Source organism: Etheostoma spectabile, chromosome 22 (assembly GCF_008692095.1).
Source record: "Etheostoma spectabile isolate EspeVRDwgs_2016 chromosome 22, UIUC_Espe_1.0, whole genome shotgun sequence".
Lineage (NCBI taxonomy): Eukaryota > Metazoa > Chordata > Actinopteri > Perciformes > Percidae > Etheostoma > Etheostoma spectabile.
In genome coordinates, this window is record NC_045754.1 from 906,978 (window position 1) to 928,182 (window position 21,205).

Here is a 21,205-nt window from a genome sequence, read left to right on the forward strand (position 1 = left end):
CCCGACAGAGAGTCCAGATCCACCCCCACGACGTCACTGGCCTTGCGAATCAGTTTGTTGAGTCTGTTGGCGTCCGCTACCCTCAGCCTGCTGCCCCAGCATGCAACAGCAAAGAGGATAGCACTGGCCACCACAGACTCATAAAACATCTTCAGCATTGTCCTGCAGATGTTGAAGGACCTCAGCCTCCTCAGAAAATAGAGACGGCTTTGGCCCTTCCTGTAGAGGGCTTGAGTGTTCTTGGCCCAGTCCAGTTTATTGTCCAAGTGCACTCCCAGTATTTGTAGTCCTCCACGATGTCCACACTGACCCCCTGGATGGAAACAGGGCTCACTGCTGCCTTGGCTCTCCTTAGATCCACCACCAGCTCCTTGGTCTTTGTCACATTGAGCTGCAGATGGTTCTGCTCACTCCATGTGACAAAGTCCCCCACCACAGCTCTGTACTCAGCCTCGTCCCCCTCGCTGATACATCCAACCACAGCAGAGTCATCAGAAAACTTCTGAAGATGGCAGGACTCTGTGTGGTAGTTGAAGTCTGTGGTGTAGATGGTGAAGAGGAAGGGAGAGAGGACAGTCCCCTGCGGGGCCCCGGTGTTGCTGACCACTCTGTCTGATACACAGTGTTGCAGGCGCACATACTGTGGTCTGCCAGTCAGGTAGTCAACAATCCAGGACACGAGGGGGGGATCCACCTTCATCGCTGTCAGCTTCTCACCCAGCAGGGCCGGCCGGATGGTGTTGAAAGCACTGGAGAAGTCGAAAAACATGACCCTCACCGTGCTTGCCGGCCTGTCCAGGTGGGCGTAGATGCGGTTGAGCAGGAAGATGATGGCGTCCTCAACTCCCAACCGGGGCTGGTAGGCGAACTGGAGGGGGTCCAGGAGAGGTCTCACCATGGGCCGCAGCTGTTCCAGAACCAGTCTCTCCAGGGTCTTCATAATGTGGGAGGTCAGTGCCACGGGTCTGTAGTCCTTGGCGTCACTGGGACGTGGCGTCTTTGGCACAGGAACGAGGCAAGATGTCTTCCACAGCATGGGGACCCTTTGGAGACTAAGGCTCAGGTTGAAGACATGGTGAAAGACTCCACATAGCTGAGAGGCACAGGCTTTGAGCACCCCAGGTTGGATACCATCAGGGCCTGCAGCCTTATTAGAGTGGAGTCTGGTCAGCTGTCTTCTCACCTGGTCAGCAGTGAGGCACACAGAGGTCACAGGTGGGGTAGGGGGAAAAGTAAGAAGACTGAAGACGGAGCAACTACAACAGGCTGCATGCACGTTGGCGCATGCGCACTGTGAATTTGGTCCTTAACACAAAAGACCAAAGAAAGTGTTTAAAGTTGGGAACTGAAAGGCCACCATCCTCTTTCTTCCTCTGTAGAGTAGACATCTTAAGTCGCGGCCGCTTACCTTTCCAGATAAACAAAGCAGAATAGTTATGCTTAATAATCTGATTTAAGCTAGGAAAAACCTCAATGGCTAAATATTTAAACTGTTTAACAATGGGGATGTGGGCAGAGATGGTTGAGTTGTGGGCAGAATCATTTAAATGAAGTAGTGCAGACTCGGACCAGTTCATTTTAAAGCTTGATAAGCTTCCATAAAAACTTGACTAAGATACCTGAGTTATCTTTTGACTTTTGAACATCTATTCTGTAAAAAGATTTATGGCAATGTGAGAAAAGGGAATATTCCTTACAGGTGGGATTAACTGCAATGGCGGTTCTACATGGAGGCCTAGGGAGGCCTGTGTCTCTGTAGACATGTCCCTGGCCACCGCTGTGGCCCCCCATGCTGACCACATAAAAAAAATATGAATTTATTATGACATTACACACAAGCCACAAAAGCGGAAGTAATGTGCGACGCAACTTTCTAGACGGGTGAATTAGAGAGGGGCACCCAAACACTGTAGCCTGCCTGCAACGTGTGGTGCTGCTCGGTGAATGAGAGCTCAGCAACTACTTTTGGATAGAGCAGAGGAGTTTCAATTTCTCCTATTAAAAGAGTCGAGGGTAAGCAAAGTGATTTCATCTCGTGAGTGACTTGTTGTTCTTGCACATAACCGTGTTACTTTTGTTCCTCACACTGATAATGAAATCAATTTGTAAATGTCTGGTGTCGATATGTTTAGAAACGTGATATCTAAGCAAACTCATCGAAGCAGAAGTCAGTATCCTTGGTAGGTCTAGACAATATTAATAATATTAATAATAACAATATTGTGATATTAACACATAACTTCATCCGTCTTGACTGTTGCATTGCAATAAATACATTTGAGTAATAGGTAACAGGTTATTTGTTGTTAAGTAAGGACAGATGGTTAGGCAACGAAATGTAATGCAAGCCCCTATGGTTTTTCTTCTTCTAATTGTTATCATGAAACAAGGAAGGGACATAGTGTTTTACTTTGCCCCAGTAAACACAAAAAAGTCAGAAAAACAGCAGTGAGAGAAAACAAATCATGGAGTGAAGGAGCAGGAAGAAGGATGGCCAGAGGAGTCGGTGGAGGTTGGAGAGAGGGCATGTGAAGAAAGTGAGGGCTCTGACACAGAGCGGGAAATTCCACAGGGTGAGGAGGATGAAGAAGAGGGTAAGGATGAAAGTAAAAATACAGGGACAGAGAGAGAAACAGCCAGAGGGACAGCAAGTGGATCCATATGGATCAAGCACTACACCAACAGGTTTATGATGAAGAAGCTTCTTATTATTTGTTAATTTGCAATTACAATTTCATTGTAGACCTACTGTGTGTCCTAAAATTGTGCTTTCAGCTGTAAAGTTTTTGTGTCTATATGGCTCTGTTTCTTTTTTTAAGTTAATACTTGGCCTACATTTTAAAAAAACATGCAACTATACAGTACCGGCCAAAAGTTTGGTTACACCTTCTCATTCAATGCATTTAGTATAGTTTATTCAAAGTAGCCACCCTATGCTCTGATTACTGCTTTGCACACTCTTGGCATTCTCTTGATGAGCTTCAAGAGGTAGTCACCTGAAATGGTTTCCCAACAGTCTTGAAGGAGTTCCCAGAGATGCTTAGCACTTGTTGGCCCTTTTGCCTTCACTCTGCGGTCCAGCTCACCCCAAACCATCTCTGTGACTGTGGAGGCACAGCACTCCATCAGTCTCCTTGGTCAAATAGCCCTTACACAGCCTGGAGGTGTGTACGGGGTCATTGTCCTGATGAAAAATAAATGATGGTCCAACTAAACGCAAACCGGATGGGATGGCATGTCGCTGCAGAATGCTGTGGTAGCCATGCTGGTTCAGTATGCCTTCAATTTGGAATAAATCCCCAACAGTGTTACCAGCAAAGCACCCCCACACCATCACACCTCCTCCTCCATGCTTCACGGTGGGAACCAGGCATGTAGAGATCCATCCGGTCACCTGGTGGTGACACGGTTTCGGTGGTTGGAACCAAAGATCTCAAATTTTGACTCATCAGACCAAAGCCCAAATTTCCACTGGTATAATGTCCATTCCTTCTTGGTGTTTCTTGGCCCAAACAAATCTCTTGTGCTTGTTGCCTCTCCTAAACAGTGGTTTCCTAGCTGCTATTTGACCATACAGAACAATTGTTCTAGAGATATGTATGCTGCTAGAACCCTGTGTGGTATTCATCTGGTCTCTAATCTGAGTTGCTTTTAACTTGCAATTTAAGAGGCTTGTGACTAGAATGAACTAGCAGAGGTGACTCTTGGTCTTCCTTTCCTAGGGCGGTCCTCATGTGAGCCAGTTTCGTTGTAGCGCTTGATGGTTTTTGTGACTGCACATAGGGACACATTAAATGTTTTCGCAATTTCTGGAGCAACTGACTGTCATTTGTTAAATTTAATGATGGCCACTTGTTTTCTCTTTACAGTTGTCCAATAGGGCTGTCGGCTGTGTATCAACCTGACTTATGCACAACACTACTGATGGTCCCAACTCCATAAATAAGGAAAGAAATGAAGTGGCACCTGTGAAATGACAACTATTTCAGGTCTCTCATTAAGAGAACAGCAAGGGTTTGTAGCACTATCAAAAAAGCAAAGGGTGGCTACTTTGAAGAAACTAGATTATAAGATATGTTTACAGTTATTTCAAACTTTTTGGTTAAGTACATAATTCCATATGTGTTCATTCATAGTTTTGATGCCTTCAGTGAGAATCTACTAGCCTATGTAAATAGTAATACAAAAAAAGTACTGTACATGCATAAGTAAATCAATGTTGTAGTTGTGCCCTATGTTTACTGAACATCTTAATACAGATATCAACAAGTCCAAAAATGATGTACCAGTTTAGCCCAACTTGAATGAATTCCCAACTATTTTGATAGGGGACAGAAGACGGAGCTTCAGGCCAAACTGGTATAATCTTCATGGCTTGAGTATTCTGTCATGATGGACTCCACATATTGCTATGTATGTTGACATTTTTTCATTTTTTTATGGCCATACCTTTCTTGCACCTGCACTCGTATAAAATAAATGTGTACATGACTAAAACGTAAAATAAAGTTTATAATCTTTAAATATATAATTTGTTGCCATTTTGTAATGTGCCCCTCTGCTTAAACACTGGCCCCTCCTTGGTACCCCTAGTAAAATCTGTCTAGAACTGCCACGGATGACTGCACACCAAATTTCTATAAGCCCCAAGCTGCAGGCCCATGATTTCAGAGAATTTGTAGCCTGAGCCTGGTCCCCAGTGGCTTTTGCGTTTGACCAATATTTGAGTCCCACACAGCATTAAAATCCGCACCAACAATAAAAGAACAGTCAGGTATTCAGGTATTCTTCTTTGGGCTATCACTGTAAATTCGGTGGGCTCTCATAGTCTCAATCTGAACATCTACTCAATTCGGGAGAGATACTGTATAGCATTAGCACCTTCTAGCCCCTCTTTCAACCTGATGATGCTGATGCAACATTGCATCCTCAGTTTCTGTCCTCCATATCTGCTAGAGTCACATACGTTTCTTGAACAGCACCGCCATGGCTGTCAAGTACTTGTGTTGCTTTCCGTATTTTTTAGGTTGTTCAGATCGGATCTGAGCAGCTTCTCGTCATCGACAATCCCCACCTGTTGTATCTGAGAATGAATCTGAGTAAAACGTGGTTCAAAGTAGCTTTTCTGTTTCTCCATTAATGCCTCTGTTATGGCATCAGTATCGCTGCATTGGGCCCTGCTCTTGTTTGCCATTCTGCTTTAAGTAACTGACAAACACTAAAGTACAGATACTCTTTCTCTCTCTCTCTTCCCATGTCCTCTAGACAGAGGGATGGGATCCGGTTAGTGAGAGTTCTAGCCTGGCCAGGCTCCTCTCTTTACCCTGTCTCTCTTAGTTATGCTGTAATAGTTTTAGACAGCTGGGGGACTTCCTTTGACACACCGAGTTCCTCTCTCCTCTATCTATCTATCTTTCTATCTTTCCATTTGTATGCATCCATGTCCCAGAAATGCTTGTTACTAACCTAGCTCTGGGGAGTCACTCCTCGGAGTCCTTACGTTCTTTTTTGCCCAGCATGTTTCCTTGGATAAGGGAGGCTCCAAAATCATGGTAGCAGCTGTCGTCACGGTCCCGCTACACGTCCTGCAATGCCATGTTACCTCCTGCTACGCTCTGCAGTGCCCAGCTACGTCCTGCTGTGCCTTGTAACACTGCACAGTGCCTGCTATGCCATGAACTACTACAAACTACTACTATTTTTTGTGACTGTTATTGCCACTCTGTGGGGTTTTGGGTTTTTTTTTTGGGGGTTTTTTTCCCCTTTTGGCCCCTTCCCTTGTTTTTGTCTTTTTTCTCCCTATCGGGTGTTATGGTCCTGTCTTTTTTTTTATGGTTGTCCTTCCCTTTTTTTTTGTTTTTTTTTCTTTTTTCCCCTTGTCGGTTTCTTTGGGGTTCCTGTTGCCCCGGGCCCTTTGTTTCCCCCCCCCCCCCCCCCCCCCCCCTTGTCCCCCTTTGTTTTCCCCCCCCTTTTTCCCTCTTGTTTTTCCCGTTCCCCTCGCTTTGCCATCGCGGGAAATTTGTCTTTTTGGTTGCTTGCCCCCCTGGCGGGCCCCCTGCCGTTTCCCTTTTTTCCGGGGTTTTTTCCCCTGTGAAGTTTTCCCCTGCTTGCCACCCCCCCCCGTTTTTTTTGGGTTTTGGTTTTGGATTTTTTTGTTCCCGTTCTTGGGTGAACTCTGTTTTTAAAAACCCGCTTAATTTTTCTGCTATCTGCATTTGGGGCCTCCTTTCCGTCCCTAAAAACTCTACCGATTTTGGCCCCCAATTATGCTTTCCAAAAGCTCCCCACCCCCCGGCCCGTTTTCGGACCTTATGTCCGCCGCTTCCCCCGTATGCTGAATGACCCAAAAGAAACCGGGACCTCATGTGGTACGGTGGGGGGAGGTGACGCAGATTCGGTCCCCCCCCGGGGTCGGGGAGTGGCGGCGCCCCCGCACCCCCCCCGGACATCCGCCGCCCGCCGCCGCCAGGTCCCGGGGTGCACTGCAGCCCCACGGGACCCCCCCGGGGGGGGTTTGCCACGACAAACCCCCCACGGTGCCCCGGCCAGTCCCCCCAAGATCGGACGGTCCCCCTTCCCCGGGGGCCCTCGGGGCCCGCCGCGCCGAGAAGCGGGCCCCCCGCCCCCGGGCCCCCCCCGGCGGCCCCCAGGCCCTCCCCCAAGGCGGAAACCCCCCCCACCGGGTCCGCCGAGGGGGCGGACCCCGCCGCCGGTTTCCCCGCGAGGACCCCCCGCCGCCGCTCCCCCAAAGAGGGACCCCCAGCCGCCCCTCCCCGCCCCAAGCGACCTCCCGCCCGGTTTTCCTCCGACGCGGCGGACCCCCGCCCCCGGTTTCCTCCGACGGGCGACCCCCAGCCGGGTTTTCCGCCCCGTGGCGACCCCCCCCCCGGTTTTCCGCCGACGGGCACCCCACCGGGCCCCGGACGGGCACCCCACGCCGGCTCCGCCGACAGGGGGCCCCCAGCGCGCTCGCCACCGAGCCCCAGCTGCTTTTGCCCCCCCCACCCCGGGCCGCGGGCCCCTTACGACTGCCGCCCCCGCGGAGCCCCCCGACCTGCCGCCGCGGGCCCCACCCCGGTTTTCCCCCGACAGGGGACCCCCCCGCCGGTTTTAGCCGCAGGGGACCCCCACCTGTAGAGCGGATCCCTGAGGGGACTGAACTCCTCCCTGGGGCCGCCTCGGCCCTCAGCCGCGCCCCCAAAGCGGGTTCCCCGGGGTTCCACTAACAGTACTCCTGGGAAAAAAAAACCAGACCGGCCGACTGGCCCCCCTGACCCAGATCGGCCGACTGGCCCTCCTGACCCAGACCGGCCGACTGGCCCCCCTGACCCAGACCTCCCGACTCTGTTCAGAGGTCCAGCCTTTCTGACCCCCGGCTGGCACTCGGTGGCCCTGCCCCCCGGCCGACGGCCACCGTTTCTGGCCCTCGGTCGGAGGTCGGTGCCCCCGACCGCCGGCCGGTGTCTGGGCCTCTGTCCTTTCTAGGCACTGGCTCCCGGGGTTCCCCTGGATCCCGGTTCCGGGGGTCCCCTGGGACTCAGTCCCCTGGCTTCCTCAGGTCCTGGCCTCAGTCCCAGGTCCTCAGGAACCCCGGCCCCCCGTGTCTTTGCTTGTCCTAGTCCTAGTCTCCCTGGTCTTGTGTCTGTCCCTGTCTCTGTCTTTGTCCCCGTCACTGTGTCTGTTCCTGTCCCCGTCTATGTACCTGTTCGTATCCCTGTCCCAGTGCTTGTCCCCGTGCCTACGTCTGTCCCCGTGCTTGTCTCAGTCCCTGTGTTTGTCTCTGTTCCAGTCATTGTCCCTGTCCCGGTCACTGTCTCTGTCCCTGTCACCGTTCATGTCCCCGTCTTCCTCCCTGTCCCTGTGTCCACTCCGTCCAAATTTGCCGCCACAACCGATCCGTATGTAGTCCCACCGTCTCCGTCCGCGTCCCGTCCTGCCCGGTCTACGCCTGTCCCGATTCCCTGTGGGTCTTCCGTGAGCCCCTCCGCGGGCTCTTCCGTGACCTCCTCTCCTTTTCTCTGTTCTTCTCCTTCTATTCCTCTCTTGTCTTCATCCTCGCCCCTTCCCGATTACTTGTCTCAATTGCCCTGTCTCTCTTTCTTTCTGTATCTGTCGGTCTTGCTCTCTGTACTGTGTCTGTCTGTCTTGCTCTCTGTGCTCCTCCCCCTTTTGCTGTGTCTCTGTGTCTTACTGTTTTTCTGGTTGTATTAGTCTCTCTTGTCCCTGTGTCGGTCTAGTTCACTCTGTCTCTGCGTCTTGCTGTCTCTTCCTCTTTCTATGTCTGTCTGTCTTGCTCTCTGCGTCTCAGTCCCTTTCTCTCCCTCTGTTTGTTTGTGTGTATCTCTCTCTGTCTCCTACTCTCTGTCGTGTCTCTGTCCCCTCGCTCTGTGTCTCTCTGTTTCTCCCTCGGTTTTGCTCTCCGTCCTGGTGTCCTTCTCCCCTTTGCCCCTTTTGGTTCCCTTTGGTCTGTCAGTCGGTCTTGTCCTTTGTCTCTTTTTCACTTTGTTCTGTTCTTTGGTCGTCTCTCTCTCTTCTGTGTGGTTCTCGTGTCGCTAACGCTCGGGGATCTCTTTCTTCTCCTCTTTCTCCTTCGTTCCCTGTTTTTTGCTCTCTGTCTCGTCTTCGGTGTCTTTCTCTCTCGTTTTTCCGTTCGCTCTCTCCCTGTGTTCCTACCCTTTCTCGGTTCCTCTCTATCCCTGCTCGCCACCGGTCTCCACCCTTTTTGCTAGACTCCTTATACCCCCCTTTCCCTTGTGCTCCTATCATTGCTCTTTCTCGTCTGGTCTATTGTCACGTCTTTTCGCCATTTGGTCCTCGCTTCGTTCGTCTACACCCTCCCTTGCTGTTTCCCTGACCCTTGTCTCTCGCTCGTCCCCTCTTTCTTCTCCTTCTCCTGTCTCCTCCTTCCTAACCCCTCTCTCGGCCCTCCTTCTCATTCCCTCACTCGGTCCCTCCCTTGTTCCCTGTTCTGGCTCCCCTTGTCTTTGCCCCCCTGTGCTCCCTGTTGCCTCCGTCCCTATTCCCTTTGGCCCCCTGGTTCCCCGTCCCTCAGTCCCCTCGTTCCCGGGGGTCTTTCGCCCTCTCTGGTTGTTTTTTTGGGTTCCCTTTTGGGGTTTTTGTTTTTTGACATCTGGGATCTGTCTTTGGGGGGGGGGTACTGTTGTGGTTTGGGTTTTGTTGGGGGTTGTTTTCCCCTTTTGGGCCTTCCCTGTGTTTTTGTCTCGGTTTTTCCCTAGTCTGGTGTTATGGATCCTGTCTTATGTTTTCCGTATCTGGGGTTTCTGCTTCCTGTTTTGATAGCACTTCCTGTCTTGTCTTGTCTTGTCTAGCTCACTTTGTTGGGCTGATTGTCCTGCCCCCCCTAATGTGATCCATGGGTTCTCCCTTTCCCCCCTTACCTTGTTACCTCTTGTATTTAACCCCGGTGTTCCTCTTGTCTTGTGTCCAGATCGTCCCCGCCAGCTTTGCCAGTCTGCGTGAAATGTTTGTCTTGTTCGTCTGCCCCCCTGCCCGCTGTGCCTGCTGCCTGTTCCCGCTTTTCCGGAGTTTTTTCCCTGTGAAGTTTTTCCCTGCCTTGCCATCGCCCCCTCTTCATTTTAACCCCAACCGTTCTTCAACACCGCCTACCAAGAGCCTGGGTCTGTCCGAGGTTTCTGCCTAAAAGGAAGTTTTTCCTCGCAACTGTCGCACTGTTGTAAATTGTAAAAGTAAATTCTGTAAATTCTGGAGTGTGGTCTAGACCTACTCTATCTGTAAAGTGTCTTGAGATAACGCTTGTTATGAATTTAAGCTATAAATAAAATTTAATTGTACTGAAAAACCTACTTAAGTACAATAACAAAGTATTTGTACTTTGTTACGTTACAACACTGACCAAAGTCAAAGATTGTTGTTCCCATCAGTCATTTAAACACAAAAACTAAGGAAAATAGGGCCCAGGTTGAGAAAAAAAACGGTAGTTAAGAGTGATGGCCACTATGCCACGGTTTACATCCAGTTTTATTTTGGTGTTTCCTGTAAACAGCTCAACCTTCATTATCTGATTGATAGGTACCTGTGCTGGCTTGTAGGCTAAACAGCAGGTTTGTGGTTCATGGTTGAGGTTAGCAGTTAGCATTAGGGTAATTTCAAAACACTTTCCTCATGCATAGAACAATTTTTGGCACCCCCCCAAGAGATTTTGGCCAGCCCCAAAGGAAAATCACCAGCACCAAAATGACAGAAATCGAGAATAAAAATAGTGATTCAAATCTTTCCTAAATGCAAACAACAGTTAAACAAGCAGAACATAAACTTGAATATGAAAGATAATCTCAGTTTTATCTCCAGAGTCAGGCTGTGTCAGACTCTCTAAGGAATTTATTTTTAATCAGTTGTGTTAATTGTTATTTATTCAGCATGCAAGCAAATCACGCAACAGTGTGTTTTTTTGGTGAGTGTCTGAAATTTTGTAGTTCACTATTTAATAACATTTTTAGGGAATGTGATAGTTGGGAAGTTTCCACATAGCTTTTGGTTGTGGCAGCCTGGGGATCCTGATATGGGGGCCACTGAAGATATTTTGTAAGGTATGGCAGAAATCTCTAAGGTAGGTAAGAAACCAGCTAAGCTTTAGAATAGGAGGTTAGATTTATCAAAGTTCTTGTCTTAAGAGTAGCATGTGATAGCATATGAGACCTTGTTGAAGCCTGCTTGAGTTATGAGCTTTATTTAAAAACACTGGGGTAATGGGCATAGGACTTTGCTTTACTTATGAAACCCTTGTCACTTAATGTGGGACTAGTTCAGTACCTGTTGTAGTTTATGTTCATAAATGCTTGATTGTGAAGCTTTGTGGAACAATCTAAGGTGGGGTCTAGTGAAGAATATTTGAGCCGAGTAGATGTAATTTACTGTATTCTGGTGAATTTTAATACGTGATTTTTCGCTGAGTAGTCAAGCAGGTCAAGACACTCAGAATGAGCCGGAGAAGTTGGAAAGATGGAATTTTATTTATTTCCCCTTTTAAAAAAAAATATAAGCCAAAATCGGAAAAAAAACTTTCCAAAAAATAAAAATTTTGGAAAAGGTTGAAAAAAAAAAACCCATCAATTTTTTTTTTTAAATATAAGGGCCTTTAAAATTTCCCATTTGGCCTCCCCCAAAAAACCCTCTTTTAACAAAACCCCCGGGTTAAAAATAAAAAAAAATTAAATGGGGGGCCGGCGGTAAAAAAAAAATTAAAAAAACCCGGGTTTAAATGAAACCCAAACCCCCCTTTCCCCCCCCAAAAGTTTTAGGCCCCTTTGGGCCCGGACTTTTTTTTGTAAGACCCATGGCCGCCCAAAAAAACCCCCCCAATTGTTTTTTTAATGGGATCTTTTTCGCAGTTTGCAATGCGAACTTTGAAAAGGGGGGGGCTTGGTGGGTTTTGATTTGTTACCTTTTTTGGGGTTTTTTTTATTTTAAAAGTTTTTTGGAAAACCAAAATTTTTTATTTTTTTTGGGGGAAGGAGAAAACTCTTTTTTTTTGGGATTTTTTTAAATAAATTTTTTGTGTGTGGGGTTTTGAAAATTTTTAAAAAAAATTTAAACCCAAAAAAACTGAAAAAAACCCCAAAAACGGTTAAAAATGAAAACCCCTTTAAAAAAAATTTGGGGGGGTTTTTAAAAACTGGGGTTTACTAAAACCTTTTAACTTTTTTGTTTAAAAAGTTTTGGGGGCCTTTTTCCCCAAAATTAAGGGGTTTCAAATTTTGGGGGTTTTTTTTAAAAAAGCCCAGGTTATGGAAAAAATTTAAAAAAGGAGATAGGGGTGGGGGCATTAGGGGTTAATAAAGTTTGGAATGAAAAAAAAAAAATTTAAAGGGTTTTTTTTTAAAAACTTAAATTTTTTTATTTTTTTGCAATTTATCTTAAAAGGGGCCCCCCGGGGGTTTAACCCCGGGCCTAGCAGGACCCCCCCTATTAAAAAAATTAAAATTTTTTTTAAATGCCACTTTTCCCATTAAACAATGTTGGGGTTAAAAAAGAAAATAAAAAATAAAAAATTTGTGGGATAAAATTTTTTAAAGACCCGTGCGGGGGGGTTCAGGTGGGGGGGGGGGGGGGGATGGGGGGAACTCAAGGCCGGTTTGCCAAACATTTTTCCCCAATTTTCAACCCCCAAAAAAAATTTTAAAAAACCTTTTGGAGAAAGCCGTTTTTTGGAATTAGATTTGGGAAGGGAGGCCAAAGGAAAAAGGTTTTGGGGAGTGTGGGCGGGGGGTGCGCCCCAAAAACTTTTTTGTTTTTCCGGGTGCAAAATTGCGACCCAAACCCAAAAAAGGGCCATTTTTATTTTCAAAAAAGGGGGTTTTAAAAGGGGAGTTTTTATGGAAGGGTTTTGGGGGGAAAATTAAAAAGGGCTAACTTTTTTGAAGGGGGAATGAGGGGGGTTTTTTGGGGGGGTTTTAAAAAGGGCAAGAAGGTTTAAAATTTGGTGGTAAAAATTAGCCCCCAAAACAAATAAAAAAAACAGGATAGTTGTGAGGGGGAATTCCTGAAACCCCAATTATAAAAGGATAAAAAGGTTAAAAGGGGTTCCAAATTTTTTAAAATTAATTGGGAAGAATTAAAATTGGCCAAATATTTTGTAAAAATTTTAAATTTTTAAGACGTTGGAGGTAAAAGCATTTTTTAAAATCCAGGGTTTTTTTGGGGGTTTTTCTGGGAGGGCCCCAATATTTTTTTTAAATTTTAGAAATTTGGGCGAGGAGGGGGGATTTGGGATAACCTTTTGGGGTGGAGGGTTTGGGAAAAGGCCCCCTGGTGGGGGAAAAGGAAAAAGGGGTTTTTTCCTTTTTAAAAAAGGAAATGATTTTTTTTTAGAAAAGGGGGATAGAGGTTTAAGGTTTTCCGCTTTTTAATTGAGCAAGGGGTATGACGGAAAAGGGGCCCCAAAAAAGGGCAAACGGGCGGGGGGGCCCCAAAAACCCAACGGTTTTTTTTGGGGGGGCCCTGAAAAAATTTTTCCCCCCCCCCCCCTTTTATTTAGGGAGGGACTTCACAGTTAACAAAACCTGGGGGGGTTAAAAAGCCCTCTGAAAAGGTCATAAAGGCCAAAAAGCTCCCCAAAAATTTTTTTTCCCTCCGCAATCTACATAGGGGGGTGCGGCTTTAAAACCCGGGGGTTGGGGAAAAAAAGTTTTTTTTTGGGGTTTTAAAGGGGAAATTACCCAGGGGCATAATGGTTTTTTGTTGGGAAAAAAAATTTTAAAGGGGTTGGTGTTTTTTTTCCCCTTCTTAGTTTTTTGGATCACCATGGGTTAAAAAACCGGGAAAAAGGTGAAAAAGGGGGAACATAAAAACCCTTATTTTGAAAAAAAATTTAGGGGGCCCTATTTTTACTTCTAACCTGGGGATTAAACCTATAAAAATTGTAACCAAAATAAAAAGGGGTTTAAAACTTTGAGGGTATTTTGGCAAGGGCAAGGTTTTTTCGGGGCCGCTCCTTTTTTTTCCCTGGTTTTATTTCAAAACGGTTTTTTTGTCGGTGAAAAGGGGGTTGGCGGGCCCTAGGAAACTGTTCTTTAAATTAATTTTAAAAAAATTTTAATGTTTGAAATAAGTTTTTTTTTTTGGGTATGTAATTTCCGATTTTTTTAATTGTTTAAATATTCCCCATTTTCACCCATTTTTAAATTTTTCATCTTATCTATACATTTAAAAGGACCCAAAAATTTAAAAGAAGATTTTTTCTTCCCTCAAACCTTGGGATTAATTTTAGGGTTTTGGGTGAACCTTTCCTTTTAAAAAAAATTTTAACGGGGACCGGGCGTGGGGCCCCCTTTTTTTCCAATTTCCCCTTTGTCCTGGGGGAGGTCGGAACCCCCCATTTTTTTGGGGGGGAAATTTTTTTCCTTCCCCCCCTTAATTGCTTTTTCCCCCAAACCTGCCCTTTTAAATTTATATCAACTTTATTAAACCTCCCATTTTTTTTTTTTTTTGCATATGTTTTTGGGTTCTTAACAAAAAAAAAAAAATTTAAAAATCCCCTTTCAACCTATTTTCAGTTAAATTTTTAAAAAAAAAAATTTCAACAGACTCAGATTTTTCCTAAAAACTTCAAGTAACATATACGCCCTTTTGAGATTTGTTTGGCAGGGTTTAAAACATCTGTACCTTTCCCTTTTTTAGGGTTACTCTATCCACTCTCTCATTTTGGGATTTTAAAAACTAACAAAAATTTTTCTTTAACTCTTACCCACATTTTGGATAGGGAAGTTTTGCCATTTCTTAGATCAGGGGCCCCAAACTACGGCCCCGGGCCGCCACGGGGCCCCCCTCCACATTTGAACCGGCCCCCGAACAATACCAAACGAAGAAAAATGCTATACAACCTCACTTTGCCCCCGGGATTTTGACCCTTTTGGCCACCCATACCCCAGCATAGAACGGAACGGACCCCCCCCCCCACCCCACCCCCCCCCGAAGGATAATGGCAAAAGGTTTGGGGAAGAGAAAAATTTATTCAAAGCAGGGGGTTTTTTCCCCCAGGGGGCACACGATTTTTTTTGGGGCAATTCAAAAAAAAAGGCTGTTTGTCCCTCTGCAAGAGACGGGGGCGGTATTCAAAAAATACAACCTGCCCGCTTATGAATCCCGTCACAAAAAACAGTAGTGCTTGCAAGGCCAATGCGGAAAAAAAACTCCAGCAAAAAAGGCTGTTAGCTAGGGAACTAAATTTTGGGGGCAAACCAGCTAACCAAAACTCGGTTCGGGCCACTTTGTGTTTCTCAGTGATACAACGGGTAAACCTTTTACTGAAAGGGGAGTTGTCAAGAAATGTTTTGAATGTTTTTCGGGAGGAGGTCTTTCCCCAGAAGAAAGATGCTTAATGCCGTGAGTCTGTGGCAAGTACAATTACCAACCGTTGAAAAAATTTTGGGGGAAATTTTACCCACGCAGCAAAAACAAAGTTTTGATTTTTTTCTAGCATGGTGAACTCGGACGTGCAGGACACCGCGCAGCTTCTATTTTTTTTTCGGGGTTACCCCAACCCTTTGGGGTGCGAGGGTGGCAGCCCCACGCCCAAAACAACCTGGGGAGGGAATTTTTGAAATTGTCAAAACCCTGAACATTGGTCTGACTGGGGGAAAACTTGCCGCATCCGACTGACGGCCCCCATATGGGGGGCGCTCGGGGTTTAAAGGGGCGCAAACCCGGGGGGGGAAGAACGGTCCCCCGCCCCCTACAATACACTGCCCAATTCACCAGCAAGCGTGTGCTGCAAAGTGTTTTAAAGGGGCTTTATGAAGGTTTTGGTATCGTGATAACTTATCAGAGCAAAAAAGACTTTAACACAGGCAGTTCCAAAATTCCGTCTAACTGGAGTCTGCGTCGGAGTGCTGTACCAACAAGATCCATGGGTTAGCCCGCAGAGTTTTTACCGTTTTTTCGGGGCTGTACCTAAAACCCATTTTTTCAGTCAAAAACAAACGGTCCCGGCTGATCGACCCCCGGAAAGGACCTGCATTTTTTAAAAGACACGAAAATGAACGGGCCTTAAATTTCAGCACAAGGAAGGGGAACCATTTTCGACGTATTCCCACATAAAAGCTTTTTAGGTGAAACCGCTTTTTTGGAAAAAGTGAAAAAAAACAACTTCACCCCTCCCCCTGCACCCAAAACTTTTTTTGCAGAAAGCCGCGTCGCGTTCCCGGGGGGGGGGGGTTTTGGGGGGTTGGTTTTGTTTTTTTGTTTGCCCTCCTCTTTTTCAAATTTTGTTTGGACTGAAATGAAGCCACTTCTTAATTTAGGGGGCCGGTTTTTAGACCCTGTGATTTTGAAGAGCCTTCAAACCCACCAGTTCTTTATTTTTTAGCCGCCCCCTCCCCCCAAAGACACCTACCCCAAAAAAAAAAAACGCAAAAAGATGTCCCTTTTTTGGGGCCGAAACTCGACAAACCTTTTTTCGCATGAAAAATCTTGAAAAAACCGACAAAATTGACAATGAACATTTGCACATGTTTGAGATGCCGGACTGAATGGAACCCGGGCATTCAAAATTTCACCACCAATCAGGCCCCCAGTTCACAAATATGACATACGCATGGGGGCTCCTTTTTTTGATTTAAAGTAGTCTTTTGAGTATGAAAAATAAATCATTTAAAATCTATGGGGTAAAACCCTCTCCACAACCTACTGGATTTAAAAGCATTGGTGTGTAGTCTGCCATATTGGGTTTTTAGCCCGCTTGCTTTTGGTTTTTGAGGGAATTTTTGAAGAGAGCTACAGTGGTGATGGGGTAGCCTATGGAACTACAAAAAGGATTAAAGGAAAGAAAACCCAAAAACTTTTAGAGAAATTTTAGATTCTGCTCTGACAATGAAGTTGAACTTTTCCCCAATTGTGCACGGCACACCATAAAATTTCTTTCGTGAAAAACCCAGAGAGGGGTTTTTTTTTTTTATTATTCATAAATAGGTTTTTGCCATATATTTTCTGGTTATTTTTCTTTAAGAACCCCGAGAGGGTTTTTGATCTCAGAAAGGGTATTAATATTGGGGGTATGTTGGTGCCTGGAGGCGCATGTTTTCTGGAAAACAAAAAGTTTCATTTTAAACCCCCGCGTTGTCACACTTTTTCTGTTAGAAAAATACCCTGGGGCCCCCCCTCAAGAAGGCAAAAATTATGTGGCCCTCATTGGGAAAAAAATTTTTGGGGGCCCCCCTCTAGTTCACTGACGTGATTGATTATTTTCTTATAATTAGCTTTATAAAGTTTTTCAGTAAAAACCATCCCTAGTCCATTTAAACTCACTGTTAATTTCAACCGATACTGAAATTTGTTCATTGACAACCATAGCATCAGATGCATTCAACCTTCATTGTCTAGGTGTTGTCTTATGTTCTATGTTCCATGAGCGTTCAATAGGTGAATTGTCAGAAATGGTCATTGGTAAAATCTTCAAGTCAGTTTTTCTGTATAGTTCAGCCTTGGGGGTAAAAAAATAATCAATTCTGGACTAGGATACGTGCCTATGCGAAAAAAATGTAAAGTTTCTGCAATTGGGGTATTTGCTTGTCCATGCATCGACGAGTCCCAGTTCTGTAGATTGATATTTTAATGTTTTACTCATTCGAAAATGCATAGTAGTGGAGACTGTTTGTTTGTTTATCCATAAATTGACATAACACAATTGAAATTTCCATCCATTAGCAGGATCCCGGAACTATGCTGTGTAATCACGTTGAAGACTTTTCTAATGAAATCAGGTTTGTCCTCATTTGGAGCATATACATTCATAAAAGACATCTATACCATCAATGGAGCCATTTAACAACATAAATCTCCCCTCTGTATCCTTATGGATTGTGACTAAACTGAATTTGTCTAAGTTTATGGCTAAAAATGGATAAATCTTTCTTTCTCCCCAATGGATGAGATGAGGGGTACACTTTATCAGCCCATGATTTCTTAAATTTGTCGTGCTCTACGTGTGTTTCTTGTAGAAAAGCTATCTGACACTGAGATTACTTCAGCTGACATAGGCTCTTCTTCCATTTGAGAGGGCTGTGAGACGTTATAACTTATTATCTTTAATAATCCCATTAAAAAAATACATAAATTAAGGGGAATCAATTCAGTATGCATTACTTAAATGCGTGAGGAGGTATGGAGAGAAGGTAGGTCTGAGTAGTTGTGAATAAAAATTGAAAATGAAGATTCAAATTTAAAAAAGGGAAAAATAGGAAAAGAAAAACAATACATAAGGAATAATTAAACAACCAGCAGCTGTGTGACAAAGCCATAATATCAGCACTAAGCATTAGGTGTCAGACACCAAACAAGATGAGGACCACAAAAGCGTCACGTTCAATGGTTTATTAAAGGGTTGGGGGTATGGGAGTGTCAGAGGTACCGGGAAATCCAAAAATCAGCACATGTGTAGATCCCCAGTAGAGAGCAGGAGCTGGATGGTCCGAGAAGTCCGGAGCAGGAGAACACAGAAGCAATTTAAGCGGATCCGGGATCAGTAGAGTCAAAAAGGATTTTCCCAAAACAGGCAGGTAACCGGTACTGGTAGCAGACGATCTGACAAGTGAGGACTGAAAAACAAGGCATTATATACAGGACTTGATGAGTGGTGAATGCAGTGCAGCTGGTAGGTAATGAGGGTGAGGCAGAGCAGAACAGAAACAGGTGAAAGTCATCAAACTCCAATCAGCGTGTTACCAGGCAGAGAGAGGGCTCATGACAGAACCCCCCCCCCCAAGGGACGGCCCCAGAAGTCCCCAAGAAAACCACCATACCGGGCGGGCGGAGGGGAGCCGGCGGAGGGCTAAAACTCCTCAGAGAGAACACCTTCATCCTCAGAGAGAGCCGGAGGATCACGGACCAAAGACTGGACAGGCACCGAGACAGGGTCAGGGTCAGGCACAGGACAGGAAGCCGGGCGGGTAGGACGGTTAGGGACCCCTCTGGGGCGGCCCCTACAGATGGAAGGTTGACCAGGATGCATGCGGTGGAAGTCGGCGATGAGTGTCCGGTCCAAAATCCGACTGGCAGGCACCCAGGTTCTCTCCTCAGGCCCATAGCCCTCCCAGTCGACGAGATACTGAAGACCCCTACCTCTCCTTCTGGACCGAAGCAGGCGTCGAACGGTGTACACCAGCCCACCGTCAACAAGGCGAGGAGGAGGAGGCGGAGCCACCACGGGAACCAGCGGGCTTTCATGTGTCGGCTTGACTTTCGAAACATGGAACGTAGGGTGCACCCTCATGGATGTCGGCAACTGGAGCCGGACTGCAGTAGGGCTGATGATCCTCTGGATAGGGAATGGGCCGAGGAATCGAGGTGCAAGCTTACGTGATTCCACCCGCAGAGGGAGGTCCTTGGCTGACAGCCACACCTTCTGGCCAACACGGTAGGTGGGTGCCGGCGTTCTTCGGCGGTTAGCCCCAATGGCATAGCCGACAGCTGACTTGAGTAGCGTGGCACGAGCTTGTGACCAGGTACGACGGCAACGGCGGGCATAGGCGAAGGCAGACGGGCAGGACACATCTCCTTCCTGGCTGGGAAACAGGGGGGGCTGGTAACCATACACACACTGGAAAGGTGACATACCAGTGGCGGAGCAGGTGAGAGAATTGTGAGCATACTCTATCCACGTCAGTTGTTGCGCCCAAGCCAGAGGCTTGCGAGAAACCATGCACCGCAGCGCCTTCTCCAGCTCCTGGTTTGCCCGCTCGGACTGTCCATTAGACTGGGGGTGGAACCCAGAGGTGAGACTCACTGTGGCCCCTAGCAGACGGCAGAACTCCTTCCAGAATGTAGAGGTGAATTGCGGGCCTCGGTCAGAAACAACATCCCTGGGCAGCCCGTGAAGACGGAAGACGTGATCAAGAACAGCCTGGGCAGTCTCTCTGGCCGATGGCAGTTTAGGGAGGGGGATGAAGTGTGCCATCTTGCTGAACCGGTCAACCACAGTGAGAATGACCGTCATCCCACCTGATGGTGGGAGGCCAGTTACAAAGTCCAAGGAGACGTGGGACCAGGGTCGTGTGGGCACAGGCAAGGGCTGGAGTAAACCAGCTGGAGGCCGAGTGGAGGACTTGTTCTGATTGCAGGTGGGGCAGGCACGGACGAATTCCCGGACATCCTTTCTCAAAGAAGGCCACCAGAATCGCTGGGCAAGGAGATGGCAGGTGCGGGCGGAGCCCGGGTGGCAGGCAAGGCGGGAGTTGTGTCCCCACTGTATGACCCGGGACCTTAAATTCTCTGGGACGAAGAGACGACCGTCTGGGCATGCACTGGGACTGGGATGGCCACGGAGGGTCTCTTGAAGTTCCACCTCGATATCCCAGGTCACGGCAGCTACAACGCAGGGATCAGGCAGGATTGATGCAGGTTCCTGGGAAGGGGTGTCATCCTTCTGGAACTGACGGGAGAGAGCGTCCGGCTTGGTGTTTCGGGAACCTGGGCGGTATGACAGGGTGAAGTTGAATCTGGTGAAGAACAAAGCCCAGCGAGACTGTCTGGGGTTAAGACGTTTGGCATTGCGGATGTATTCGAGATTTTTGTGATCTGTCCAGACCAGAAACGGAACTGTGGACCCCTCCAGCCAGTGACGCCACTCCTCCAGGGCAACCTTGACAGCCAACAACTCACGGTCACCAACATCATAATTGCGCTCAGCAGGAGAAAGCCGGCGAGAAAAAAATGCACAGGGGTGCAGCTTGTTGTCCTCTCCTGCCCGTTGAGAGAGTATGGCCCCGACCACCCGTCAGAAGCATCCACCTCGACAACGAACTGCCGGTCTGAATCCGGCATCTGGAGGATGGGGCAGTGGTGAACCGGGCTTTGAGGGTATGAAAGGCGGTGTTGGCCTCTGGGGTCCAGAAAAAAGGGTGTTTAATGCTGGTCAGAGCTGTGAGGGGAGCGGCGACGGAGCTGTAGCTCCGGATGAATTTCCGGTAAAAGTTGGCAAAACCGAGGAATTGCTGCAACATCTTCCTATTCCTCGGAACTGGCCAGGAGGTGACTGCCGAGACCTTTGCAGGGTCCATCTGGATATTGCCTTCAGTGACGAAGTATCCCAGGAATGACACAGTCTTAGCATGGAACTCACATTTCTCTGCTTTGACGTAGAGAGAGTTCTCCAGGAGTCGACGAAGAACCAGCTGGACATGACGGATGTGTTCAGACAGAGTTCTGGAGAATATTAAGATGTCGTCCAGGTACACGAAGACAAACTTATTCAGCATGTCCCGCAGCACATCGTTTACCAGCGCCTGGAATACCGCTGGGGCGTTGGTGAGGCCAAATGGCATTACCAGGTACTCGTAATGGCCGGTGTGGGTGTTGAATGCAGTCTTCCACTCGTCACCCTCCCTTACTCGCACTAGGTGGTAAGCATTCCTAAGGTCCAGTTTTGTGAAGATAGTGGATCCCTGGAGCAGCTCAAAAGCAGAGGTGAGTAAAGGCAGAGGGTACCGGTTCTTCACTGTGACTTCATTGAGACCTCGATAATCAATGCAGGGGCGAAGAGAACCATCTTTCTTTCCCACAAAGAAGAACCCGGCACCAGCAGGAGAGGAAGACGGGCGGATAAGTCCAGCTGCCAGGGAGTTCCTGACGTATTCCTCCATAGTTTTTCTTTCCGGAGGGGATAGTGAGTAGAGGTGTCCTTTGGGTGGAGCAGTACCAGGGAGAAGATCAATGGCACAGTCGTACGGACGGT

General features: G+C 47.2%; 1 protein-coding gene across 1 annotated transcript; it reads left to right on the forward strand.

The window, feature by feature from the left end:
• Window positions 1–6,338: 6,338 nt before the first annotated feature.
• LOC116672498 (proline-rich protein HaeIII subfamily 1-like) lies at window positions 6,339–7,619 on the forward strand. Its single transcript, XM_032504382.1, has 2 exons — window positions 6,339–7,216; window positions 7,334–7,619. The coding sequence occupies exons 1-2, from the start codon at window positions 6,339–6,341 to the stop codon at window positions 7,617–7,619; spliced, it is 1,164 nt and encodes a 387-aa protein (XP_032360273.1).
• The last annotated feature ends 13,586 nt before the right edge of the window (window positions 7,620–21,205 follow it).

Bases quoted from the DNA above. Each gene is read 5' to 3' on its own strand.
- LOC116672498 (XM_032504382.1), top strand. From the start codon at position 6,339: ATGACCCAAAAGAAACCGGGACCTCATGTGGTACGGTGGGGGGAGGTG. The intron at 7,217-7,333 runs GTTCCACTAACA...CCCCTGACCCAG, and splicing joins CCCAAAGCGGGTTCCCCGGG to ACCTCCCGACTCTGTTCAGA.